We start from the raw sequence: 13,464 nt of genomic DNA on the forward strand, positions 1-13,464 counted from the left end.
TGTCAAGGACCTGATGAAAATTCATTTTTCCTCTCACTAAACTTCCAATCATATTTTATCATATGACATCAAATATTTTTACCGACTCAAACTTAACATTCACAATTATATTTACTTTCATGACACTGTCCTTAACCACTCAGGCTTGCTTGAGTGGCCACCGAGTTGCCCAATGAAGCACACCACCCGGGTTCAATCATTGGCTATGCCAAATTGTTCAAAAAGATAGTGTGACTAGAGAGTGTGCATAATGCGCAATTCACCCGATACCATGTCTCGCGCTCGGGGGCTTGATTACCCGAGGTTTTACCTTCTATGGGTTAGCCAATGTGCTCGTTTATAGGAGTTTTTACTCGTTTACCAAAAAAACAAAAACCTACTATTTTTCACCCAAAAAAAATATGCAAAAACCTACTATTATTCAACAAAAAAAAAAGATGCACCATTTATACATTATCGCGTTACAAGTACAAACCACAAGTACTATTCCAGTTAAAAAAACATCCGTGTAATTTTGTCGAAAACAACGCAAAAGTTAGAAATATTTTTGTAGTTTTCGGGGAAAGAAGTGCTGTTTATATCGGCGTATCGATCAAGTAAACGTACCAAAACTAACAGGCTGTGTATCTAAATACCGTAAAACCTAACACATCTTCTGAATCTCGATTTATGACTATTAGCTTCTTCTATTACTACTTCTGTTACACTTTTTTATAATTATGGCGATCAATGGATCCTCTTCTCTGGTCAGTTACTTTACTATTCAATGTTTATGTAGATGAATAGATCGTATCGTTTCATTACTTCGTTTTGTTTAATTTTACTTTTAATTGAATTGATGTGTTGTAATCACTAATCAGAGAGATGAAGATAGGGCTAATACTACAGAAGCTAGTTTGGATAAAATTAAACGACAATTGGCATCCGGGTCGGGTAAAAACCTTTTACAAGGTCCACTTCTCAAGCGATCTGAAACGGTACTTCATTTTATTCATTGTTAGTTTCTACTTTAATTTAATTTGTTAGTTAATTATTTAATTTAAATTTTGTGGATATATATGACTACTTTACTCACACGGAATTGAAACCCTAAACCTAACCTAGATATTGAAGTATTGGATGTAAGTAATTTAGATTGGGGTAGCTAGCATTCTAAAAAAAAATGAATTTATTGATTTTTTAAGAATCTTGAAATTTGGGAGCAGTGTAAGTTTTGGAACAGGTGTGACGCAATGCATGTCGTTTTGCGACAGTTTTAGTGAAATTGTGTGGAATTAAGAAATTTGGGTGCACAGTATGTCGTATGATTGATTTGATAGGATTTAGAAAACTGTATTTGGGTGATTTATGTTTAATTGGAAACATTAGAGGCTTATTGCTACCTGCTAAACTAAATACATTTTTTTTGTCATTTCATTTTTATGTATTTATTTGTGAAATGACTTATCATATTTGATTCACACTACACAACATAATTGAAGCGCGAAAAAATGAGGTCATATGTGATGAGATCTACCATAAGTTGGGTGATAATTCATTATTATAGTTCGGATTACAAATAGCATTATAAATTTCTTATAAGAAATAGAGTAATATGCTAAGAAGTTTGCAAGTAGTACTTAACTGAATTTTGGATACTTGCACCATTTTTTATGTTTTCATTTAGATAAATTAAGACGTGTGATCATGAAATTGATTTGGCTATAAGAACAAATTTTCCAACTAATAGGTTTAGTAAAGGTTAAAACTTTTTGGTGTTGTTCCTGCAAGGTAAATCCTCGAGATAGTTGGTTGTTACGATTTCTATCACAAACTATCATAAATGTGATCTTTTACAACGTATGACAATTGTTATTTAGATGTTTATTTTTGACTTATAGCTCAACTGTTTTTTTTTTTTTTTTTTTTTTTTTTGTAATAGCTAAGGAAATGGAATGAGAGATGGGTGATCCTTGACCCAACAACAGGAAGAATGGAATACAAGTAAGATGCTATGCATTACATTAATTACTTTTACTTTTTTCATTAAAAGATCTTGCGTATTCAAGTGAGTCTTTTACAACAATTATTAATAATAAATAATGTGTGCAGAATCAGGAGAAATGATCCAACTGTCAAAGGGATAATCTCCTTCGATGGAAATAGCACAATCATGACATCACCTTATAACTTCCAGTAAGATCACTCCACTGCAGAACGTTATAATATCAATCTGAAAGGCATATGTTAGTCATCAAATGATTACTAATCAAGTTTTTCATATTTTTCATTTATTTCAGTGGACTGCCAAAGTATGATAACTGCATTATTTGTATCCTCAATATCTGCATAATCCATATCATTTGTTATAGTATTTCAAACGTTGTTGAAATATTTACATGCATGAACTTGACTTAAATTATTAGATATTGCAACACCGCAGAAAAAAGAATATTTTCTCTGTGCAGAAACTCCAGGCGCAGCTAGAGCTTGGGTTTCTACGTTGCAGTGAGTTAATGTTTTCATTTTGTTGATTATATATATATATATATATATTTATTCTCTTAGCTATAAACACATACACTATTTCAATTCATTAAAATAATTAGGTTACTTATGTATGTTTTTACCCTGTAAACAAACAACAGTGCAACACAGTTGGTATTAAGGGCTCATAAAGAAGCTGTGAACTCGTTATCTGGAAACAGTAATGCAACATTAGGGACGGTATCTGCTGTTGTTACTGCTGCAAATTCAACTGCTTTGGAATCTTCAAAAGAAATTGAAGCTGCATTGCAGATTGCAAGAAGAAATGCTTTGGGATCAGTGATGAACAAACCACCCGATGGACCATTAGATGATTTGACCATCATGAAGGTATGGATACTCGCGTCAGTACCAAAAATAGTTGTAAATAATTACGCGTACATAATTATTGGCGCCCGCGGGTAACGGGCACTGGTTCTATATACCCGTGACCCGCCCGTCGGGTTCCTTTTTTGCACTTTGAGACCCGTTACCCGCCCACGGGTAAAAACTTTTCGCCCATGCCCGTGACCCGCGGATACCCGTGGGTCGCGGGTAATAATAATATACAACGTTTTATTAGAAAATCCAAATAATTTTATTAATTATAAAACCATATGTACAAGCTATATGTAAAATGACGTGACAATTAAATTTTTTACTTGTATATAATATTATATTTATAATTATTATTCAAATACTAGTAAAAAAGCTTTTAAATTTAATAATTGTAAGTATTAGTTAATGGGTAAATAAAGAAAAGTCTCATGTATTCACGGGTCGGGTTTTACCCGCGACGGGTAATATATACCCGCGAGGCCGCGACCCGCCCACGACTCGTCAGCGGGTATAAATTTTTACCCGTACCCGTGCCCGCGGGTTAGATTTAATGATTTTACCCGCCCATCGCGGATCGGGTACCCGCGGGTCACGGGTTTTTTCTCGCCCATTGCCATCCTTAAAGCTAAGAGGCCACTGGCACCGAATAATACCCATAAAGAACGCTAAAATTATACCATTAGTCCTTGTGGTTTATATGAAATTACACTTATCGTCCCCGTCTTTTAAAAAGTATAGCGGTTGTCCGTGTGGTTTTAATGAAATTACACTGGTCGTTCTTATCTTTAAAAAATTACATTGATCGTCCCTCACTTATATAAAAGTGTGCTTTGATGGTTCTTGGCTTATTCGAAATGTGCATCGATAGTAGGTACCATCAACGTACACTTTTAGACATGTCAGGGACGATCTGTATAATTTTTAATACACAAGGACGATTGGTGTAATTTCATTAAAGTCAGAGGGACTATTGCTGTAATTATCAAAAGATAAGGACGGTTGATGTATTTTTATGTGAACTACAAGGACTATACATATAGTATACTCTAATTCTAGTTTGGTTAAATCAACAATATGAGTTGAAGTGGTAAATAATTTGAATATTTTATAGGAGACACTGCGAGTAAAAGATGAGGAGCTGCAAAATTTAGCTAGGGATATTCGTGCTAGGGATTCAACAATAAAAGATTTAACGGAGAAGTTAACGGAGACAGCTGAAGCAGCTGAGGGTGCAGCATCTGCAGCTTATACGATGGATGAGCAACGGAGGATCGCAACTTCAGAAGTTGATCGCTTAAAGAAAGACTTGGAAAAACAAGCAGCGGCTTACAATTTAAAGGTTTGTATATCCGTTTGTTTACCTTTTTCGTTTTGTTGGTACGAGGCACACATTTCACAATTGGATTCAAAACTGGTGGTTCAGAGTATTTATTTGTATGCATTAAAATACGCGGTTCTGGTTGAACTCAAACACGTCCTGCCCAAATTTATATTCTGAGTTGTTAAATGTCAAATAAGCTTGCTTAAATTAAATAATTTCATTAAGAATCTGTAATTTGTGTGAAATGGATTTAGAAGGTTAAGGTTGCAAATCTCGCTAATCGGGGAGTACTCGGTCGGGACTTTTTTTTAGGTAGTACTCAGCAACTCGTGGAGAGCTTAGGAGTATTCTGATGTTGACCAAGTTTGACTTTGACCTTTTGACCGATTTTTGACCAGTTTTGATTAATTTTTTGAGTAATCCTGAATTTCGGCTGAGTTTTTACCGATTTTTGAGTAATTGCGAGTTTTGGCCGAGTTTAACCGAGTTTTGACTGGGTTGACCAAGTTTGACCGTGCATTCCCGAGAGGTAAAAACCGTTTTGCAACACTAGGTTGTATGCATTATAAATACAGTTTGGGTGACTTTTGACCCGTTTGACTTTAACTACATTTTCTTTCATAGCTTAGTATTTTATTTTACCCATGTGACTTGTTAAAGAATAAAATATAACCTGAATCGATCTGCATATATGTAACTTGATTGAAATTTCCGCCTCTAACTTGAAGTGCAGTACAAGTTTACAACATGATAAATTTATGAATGTTATATTGTTCCAATTTTTTTTTTTTTTTTTTTTTTTTTTTTTTTTTTTTTTTTTTGTAGTTAAGAGAATATGAGGAAAAGGTGATGGTTTCAAGTAAAGAACGAGAGCAACTCACGAAACAAAGAGACTCATCTCATCAAGAGGCACTTTTATGGCGTTCGGAGCTTGCAAAAGCAAGAGAACGTGTTGTAATTTTGGAAGGAGCTGTTGTACGGGCTGAGGAGAAGGTTAGGGTTAAGGATGCAGATGCTGAAATTGCAATAAAGGATGCAAAAGAGAAAGAAACTGCTGCTAGAAAGGAAAATCAAGAGCTTTTGGCGTACATTAATGTTTTACAACTACAAATTCAAAGGTTCGTTTAGCTTATTGAACCACATTGGCACATAGGGGTCAAAATGGGTAGTTTTTTGTACAGCTCCGTTTGGGTTTGACCCATACCAATCTTTTTCTAAATAGTACATTGTTTTTGTAAATTAATTGTGTTTCAAATATGATTACAATAACTAGATGATTTTTGTAATGATCCTTTTTTATAGAGAAAATGATCTATGTTTTGTATTAGCTAGATATACATGTTGGAGAACTTTCAACCAACATGACCCATTTTCAATTTAGATAATTTTATTTTGAGTTTAGGCGTTTGACCTATCAGAGATAATGCACAATGCTAAATGCTAGTCGACCCATTCATTTGGACAATTAGTGTGCCGATGTCATCATAGCCAAATGTCATCACATATTATTTAAATAATTTTCTTGAAAGAAAATATGTGTCATTCTAGCCTTTTGACGCGCTTTCCTATTAGATTTTGAATTTTGTTCGTCTGACCCATTACCGATAATATATAACCCAAATCAACCCTTAAAAAAACGGTTCTAAATTGTCAGCTCTACTGTAGCCTTTTTGTTCATGTGTTGTTTTTTGTTAGCAGGCAAGAAGAGAATACTAAGCAAGTGATGGAGGAAAAAGTAGAGTCTTGTTCAGATGCGGATACTCAGCCCCTAACTAAACACGTGCATCCATCTCAAGAATATTCTAGGAATATTCCAGTGTCGGAAAGAAGTTTAGTTCACCCATCGCCATCAATTGATCAAACGGGTCCAATTGGTTCCGGTGAATGGAACGATATAGAAGCAACCGAAGCAAGAATAGCAGATGTTAGAGAAATCGCGCAAGACACTGAAGGGAACAGTCTGGATATTCCTGTATTTTTACAGCAAAATAATGGTCAGCCGCAGGAAGAAATGGCGTACCATCCAGACATTGAAACGTTTAGACAACCAGATAATATGGAATCGGAGCAATCAATGGATTCCTACCATCAGCCTTAGATGTATGTCTACGTGTTCTAAAGAAAAAAAAAAAAAGAAAAAAAAAAAAACTTTTTTGTTGTTACTGAGGAGACTTGTTTTGGATTACAAGGCGAACGGAAAAAATAAATGAGTTGTGAAAAATATCAATAGAGTGAGTTGTGAAAGGTTATATATTTTCTGACAGCCTGACATGAGGCTTCTGAATGGACTAGATTTGGATTTTACTTTTAGCTATAATTTTTTTTTTTGTGCAGTATTGACTTGAGTTATTATGAATGATGTTTAAATGTTATGAAAGTAATTGTGTGATATATACTAATGTAGCATAATCAGAGTAAGATCAATTGTACTAGTATAGATGTAACACATGTCTATGTTCTTAACATTAATCGTTGTTCAAAAAAAAAAAAAAAAAATCAAGTCTTGAGATGAAAAGTTCTTATAAGTATACCATAACTAAATACCGATCAACTTATCCATAACCTTATTCTCAATATTCTGATTATATCTTAACTTCAATCTGCATTTGCATTACTTCAGTTCTTATAAGCTTATTGATCACGATGATGACTTAGACTATGGGGAAGTCATTCAAAACTTGTTTATGAGTGATAAGGTAGACAACAATGGCGGTTTTACGGGGTTGGGTAAAGATGGATCTTCGGGTTTGGTGAAAGAAAAAATGACCGAGGAGGCATTCACGGCTTTTGATGCTATGATGACGTGTATGGTCGAGAGTGAACAAGTTACGGTTATTCTTATTAATCTAGCGAGATCCCGGACCCGAGTAAGAATCAACAAAAGCGGAAGAAAAAATTGGTTCAAGGCGCAGAAATGGAAGAATTCGGCGTCTTCATCAAGTATATTTGAGTTCACTTCTATCGGTTTTAGGTTTCGTAGCGTACTTTTGGCTTCATGGATCGTTTATTTTTGTTTAGTTTTTGGTTTAGTCAGTGTTTTGGTTTAGGTAAGATGAGACTCGGTATAGATAGTTCGTATTATAGCCGCTTTCTAGGTACGAGCTTCATCAGAGTGCTCTCTTGTATCTTTTGTTGATTTCGTTTTCTTTTCGAAAACGTTTTCCGTTTTTATAAAAGTCTCTGTAAAAACAATCAAAAAAGACCAAAAAAAAACTCATGATGAAACACACACATTTTTAATATATAGGCACTTAGTGAAATTTGTAACTTTTATAGTTGTATTAAAGAGCTACTGTTTTAATAAAAAATTGAATTATGATACTGATCATTTTTAGTTCAACTTGTACACAAATTTCATTTTATTGGCAAACTTTTCAACCATCTGCATATCTTCTGATATTGATAATACTTGAGGTGACAAACATACCTCTAAACTCTTAACCAAGATGATAATTAGATTAGTTAGACCATGTTACTAATACAGTAATACATTAATACGAATTATGGTTATAGCAACATCGCGTTACACATTATACTGAGTGCAGATCTTGGTACCCCATCATACAAAATCTCCAACTCACAAGGAACCGTCATGCGAAAACTACATCCACAAGTCTATTTTTTTTTTTACCAACTAGGCAACTATACTATGTAGGCATATTGTATGATACATCAAACATAATAGGATCCATTCAACCTGAATAACAAGAGTAGGGGAGTACCAAAAACTTCATTGATCTTTGGTTATTATGAACACAAAAGGAGAAGGAAAAAAAAGAAAAAAGAAACCTCATCTCTTGTTCTGGCGCGTTATGTGATTTACATCTTTCTCGATTAAAGTTTTTACTGATTACCTCCACAATACACCAACCACTCCCGCTAGTAATCTACCAAGAATGATTTTAACCCGTTAACGGTTTCTGTTAATGTTGTCAGATTTATGATTACACTGCCGGGCATTGTTCTATGTCAGGAGGACCACTCATGGTTTCACTGTCCATGCTGGCGGTGCGGCTCTTCCTGTTCCTTCGTTCCTGTTTTTTGAAGTCAAACATGTTAATTTGGTCAAAGAAACATATGAATAAATCAACACCCCTCAGCAATTTTTTTTTTTTTATTTTAACTTTTTTGAATGGCAGTATCGGCATCACTCACACGAACCCAAATCGCAACAACCCTGGCAGTAAGGTTGAAGGTCGGACTAAACCCCTCCGAGAAGCTAATTGCTGGCAATACCAATTAAATCCCGGCCCTTGGAATCGAACCTGCGCCTACTCGTCGAGGACAAACAGGCCCTCTTATACCACTAGGCAATGCCTAGGTGGTACAGCACCCCTCGCAAATCGCAATTAACCTCACGTTGGTTATTGTCAACAAACGTTACGGTAAAACAGATACTAACAGCTATGCCAGAGATGCAGGTGCCAATTTTTGAGAGGTACGCATCAATGTGCATCAAATTTTTATGCACACATTGCCACATGTCGCCCTCTCATTCTTTATTATTTTACCATACGTTCTGTTATATTTAAATCAGCAGTTGAAAAATTAATTTACGCAACAAGTGAAAATATTCTGATAAAGAACTTAAAAGCACTCAGCTTTCTGGGGGTCAATTAGACAACTGTTGATAAGTTGATAATCAAACAAAAGTTACAAAATAGTAATGGGGACAACCAAAATGTTGGTGATTCACATTTAGGCCATTGATTAATTGTGTTTCCCCTCAAATAGGCTATTTACTAAAACTAGTTCTACATGATTCATTCTGTTAAAGTATATGCTAGAAATGCTATAATGTCGATACGAAGAGAATAGTGATTTTGGTCATATGCGAAGATTCTAAAAGAAAACTTCAATAAAATGGTCTCTATGAACTTATAAAGTTAATATTTTATATATACTATGCAACTATGCAATATATATAAATTTCTAAAGCTTAATTGGCCTTCATAAGTATATTCATATGAGTTCGGAGTAACAATTCAGGCATTTTGGCTGAAATGGGTTTCAGAAACAAATTTATTAAACAAACCTATTTAGGAATGTAACGATTTAGTGGCCTAAATGGCAATAGATCATATCTGGATGCGCTACATACGTATGCCTATTATCCCTTTACAGATTAAAGTGAACCTTATTTTGCAACAGAATAAGGACAAACTTTGCAGCAGCACAGTAATGTTACTCCTTTCTGATCTTAATTATGGGGCATTATTATAATAATTGGTTTGCCGTTAGCCTAATTCATTATTCGTTATTCATTATAAGAACTCGAAATAGGGAAAGCTAGTAGCATTACCTCACGGTATGGGAAATCTACATCGAGCATTCGGACAACCTGACTCATTTTAGGTCGTTTTTCTGAGTCGGGATCAACACATCTAAGTGCCACCAGAAGTGCGCGTTTTAGAGCATGCGTCGAGGGCTTCGGGTCAAGATTCGGGTCTACAACTTCCTCGGCTCGTCTGTTGCCCACCATCATTTTCAGCCACTCAACAAGATTGACCTGTCATCAATTTAAAATAAACATAAAATAAATGGAAACACTTTTTTATATGAATTATACATGTTAATGGTAATGGTAATACAATATTTATAAGAAAACCATAGGAAAGCACAGAGAGAGTATTTACAGAGGTAGCCAATGGGCGGATTGGGTAACAGACTAACGGGTCAAAACTAGTTGGTTATACCCAAAAACACTTTTTCCTCTGTTCATAGCTTTCTATAATGAATAACCAATTGAGTACAAAAAGTAAATTATTACAATACTAATACAGATAATTTCTTATGTTGTATGTATCTCTTTCTATTTGACCTATTTGAGATCAAACACAGCCAAAATTGGCCCATCTATAAGTAAAAGGGTTAAAATTATAACCTCTAATAAAAGGGAACAGTTTGAAAATGCACTAAATTATTTGTACCCTTTAGTACCTCATTAGCAACGCGATTGTAGTCCACTGGATCTCGTCCAGTTACTGCTTCTAGAAGGAGCACACCAAAACTATAAATATCACTCTTTTCATTTAACATGCCCGTATTAGCATACTCTGGAGCCACGTAACTGCACATCACACGTTAAATAAGCTATTACAGTAGTATTCGACAATTCATTTTCAGCAAACAATTGTTAAAAAAAGATGTTGCAATCGTACCCAAATGTACCCATAACTCGGGTATTTATGTGACTTTCTCCTGAATCCAAAAGCTTTGCCAATCCAAAGTCAGAAAGCTTGCCGTTGAAGTCATGGTCAATTAAAATATTGCTGGATTTTATGTCTCGATGAACAACCTTAGGTTCTATGGCTTCATGCAAATAAGAAAGTCTGCAAAAAAAAAAAAAAAAAAATAAATACATAGTTTGAATCACTAGTGATCAATTCACAAGAAAACGAGTATATATTAGTGGTGACAATATGGGCGGGGATGGTAACAGGAAGAATGTTATGTACGGGTGTAACGGGTCGGACTCTGAGTGCATTCACACACAAACACTTGCATGACCAAATTCTTAATTTGTAAAATCAAATTTTATGTTACCAGAATAACATTATTCTTACAATAATAATCTAAAGATTTGAATATAAACAATTTAGGAGATTGCATGCATAAACAATTAGACTTTGGGTGACTTTTAACCCGTTTGACCCAATGGACTTTGTTCCCCTTTTACCTAAATTTCGACTTGAATCACTAAACTCATTTGTGATAGAAGTCAACAACATAACCGAAATCATCTCGTTTGACCCAATGGGTTGAAATAGCCACCTTTAGTATACATCCGAGCAATTAAACAAGAAGATTCACTTACGCTTTTGCAATACCAAGAAGGACCTTCATGCGAGCTTCCCAAGTAAGGGCCCCACATTCACGAACGTCTCCATGGAGCCATTGTTCCAAGTTTCCGTTGTCCACATATTCATAAACTAGCATCCTAAGTCATTTAAACATATGAGTAATTATTCAACATGTTCACTTCTTACAAAATTTACATTGCATATAAAGAACATGAACTTAAAAAACAAAATAATGCAAAACACAAAAACTATCACCAAAAAAAAAAAAAAAATCGCATTTAATTTACTTAATCGAAAAGGTAACGTACCTATGGGTCCCTTCAATGCAGTAGCCTAGAAGCCGCACAAGATTCTTGTGTCGAACATGTCCTATAGCCTCCACTTCAACTCTAAACTCTTTTTCTGCCTGCCCCCTATGCAAAAAAAATATAATTAAAATTAAATTAGATAATTAAGTAAAGAACAATGTAACATTAACATCAAGATGCACTCATAACCGAAGATCATACTCACAGATTGTTAAGTAGCTTCTTCACCGCTACCTCGGTCCCATTAATCAACGTACCCTTATATACAACTCCATATCCACCTTCACCAACCACATTTTCACTCGAAAACCTACGTGTCGCTTGCTCAAGGTCTCTTAGCGTAAACCAATGTCCCCACCCTAAATGCGATGTTTCCGGTAACCCAACAAACGGAGACGCCATTCCTCCACGAGACATCGAAGACGGGTTCCAGAAGCTTCCGGAAGTTCCTTCTTCCCCTGATTGCGACTTGCATCCCCTTTCAAACGTCGAACTACTTTGACTCACATTATCAACGTCACCCACCGATTTACTAAGTCCAATTTGAAACAACATTTTTCCCGAACTTTTACCACTCGGTTCATCGGCTCCCGATGAATGTTCAAGATTATTATTACTATTATACGGACCCCCGACACTATCAACTCGTATATCTTTTGGTACATTCGGTATTTGTGAAAGCGGATAGTTGTCTCTTCTTCTAGATTTTCTTTGACACATGACCCAAATTGATAGGAAACATAGAAACATACATATAAATATACCAACACATAAGCAGATCAGTACCCATACTTTAAGACCCATTATCTTTTTCGATAATTCCGAATCTAAACTTTTCGACGACATTTCGGGTGACAATTGTAACCTACAAAGTTATCTACTTCCTTGCTTCTTCAGCTAATCCATCTCCTATACATTACCCATTAAACACATGAATTGTCAACAAAATTGCATACGAAAACACATCAGTTTACCATTGTAAAACTAATTTACAAAACTTAAATTGAAAGATTCTGTAATGCAATCAAACCAACCTCGATATCAACAAAATGATTAGGTATACAAAATAAATTTACAAAATTTACAATAAATATACATAAAGTGCTAATAACCCAAATCAAATTTCAATGCTTTAACAACATCGAGGCAAAATTGGAACAGTATTACAGAACAATATAATTGCATAAAGTAAATACAAATAGTAGTGCAATTACAGCTGTAAATCATCATGTGATAAATTAAAAGCAATTGATAAAATTAAGCATTGTGATCTTATAATAAATAAATAATTAAAATGCGTTATAAAAAAGAAGACTTACAGCAGATGAGATTTGATGAATCTAAAGAAAGAAATATAAATGTTGTTAAATGAGAGTGAGAAACAGAGAAGAAACATAAGAAGCAGTGCACGCAAAGCCACCGAAAGACAAAATCTGAAACAAAAAGTGAGTTTGCAACTAGAGGAGACTGTGGGCCAACTATTTCACAAAAACATATTGTACTATACGGAGTTAAAAAAAGTTATAAATAATAAATATAAATACTATAAATAAATATAAATATTATATACGGAGTAATATATAATGGGGGTGGTTGATAACTTTGTATTATATTACATTTTGGATTTATGTAATGTAATGTATGTATGATGTAATTGTTGTTAGAAGCTGTAATATTTTGTATATTTATAATTTATAAATAAATATATAAGTACATAATGGGGCGGTTGATAAGTTTACACACTATAATTGATCCATACACACTATTTTGTACAAAATTTACATTTATATCCCTAAATTTATCTAGGTAATTGAACCTCTATAATTATAAAGTAAGGGTATAATAGTATGTTTATGTGTATGGATCAATTATAGGTGTGTGAGAATCATCTCCCTATGTATATTAGATTACATTTGGGTTTATGTAAGTAATTTTTTACTTGTTAGAAGCTGTAATATTGTATAACAATGAATATTTCATTTACTCCATATGTGATATAATTATGTTTATATATATTTATTTACTTTACATTTAATATTTTGATTATTATTATTATTATTATATTTTTAATATTATATTATATTATTTTATCATTTCATTTCACTATATTATGATATTATTAGTTAAACGGTCTAATAAGAACTCAAAAGTGATGAGAAACTTGAGAACTCCGAATTCAAACAATTTA

The 13,464-nt window shown here is 34.1% G+C and overlaps 2 protein-coding genes across 3 annotated transcripts; one reads left to right on the plus strand and one right to left on the minus strand.

Moving 5' to 3' along the window:
* The first annotated feature begins 518 nt into the window (after positions 1-518).
* On the plus strand, positions 519-6,558 carry LOC139847385 (uncharacterized). 2 transcript variants are annotated; one of them, XM_071837055.1, is made up of 10 exons: positions 519-746; positions 861-977; positions 1,922-1,983; positions 2,092-2,175; positions 2,280-2,311; positions 2,406-2,487; positions 2,628-2,856; positions 3,956-4,183; positions 4,991-5,283; positions 5,861-6,558. In XM_071837055.1, the coding sequence occupies exons 1-10, from the start codon at positions 720-722 to the stop codon at positions 6,261-6,263; spliced, it is 1,557 nt and encodes a 518-aa protein (XP_071693156.1). In that variant the 5' UTR covers positions 519-719; the 3' UTR covers positions 6,264-6,558. The 2 variants fall into 2 exon arrangements, with proteins under 2 accessions (XP_071693156.1, XP_071693157.1); XM_071837056.1 differs by having other exon boundaries at positions 521-746; positions 5,864-6,558.
* A 1,115-nt stretch (positions 6,559-7,673) lies between these two features.
* Positions 7,674-12,709, minus strand: LOC139848295 (probable receptor-like protein kinase At2g42960). Its single transcript, XM_071838031.1, has 8 exons — positions 12,596-12,709; positions 11,482-12,185; positions 11,277-11,381; positions 10,983-11,105; positions 10,327-10,497; positions 10,106-10,235; positions 9,468-9,674; positions 7,674-8,199 (listed from the first exon to the last, which is right to left on the minus strand). Exons 2-8 carry the CDS (start codon positions 12,120-12,122, stop codon positions 8,110-8,112), a joined length of 1,467 nt encoding a protein of 488 aa, XP_071694132.1. The 5' UTR covers positions 12,123-12,185; positions 12,596-12,709; the 3' UTR covers positions 7,674-8,109.
* Between the last annotated feature and the right edge of the window lie 755 nt (positions 12,710-13,464).

The sequence above is a fragment of the Rutidosis leptorrhynchoides genome, chromosome 5 (assembly GCF_046630445.1).
Source record: "Rutidosis leptorrhynchoides isolate AG116_Rl617_1_P2 chromosome 5, CSIRO_AGI_Rlap_v1, whole genome shotgun sequence".
Lineage (NCBI taxonomy): Eukaryota > Viridiplantae > Streptophyta > Magnoliopsida > Asterales > Asteraceae > Rutidosis > Rutidosis leptorrhynchoides.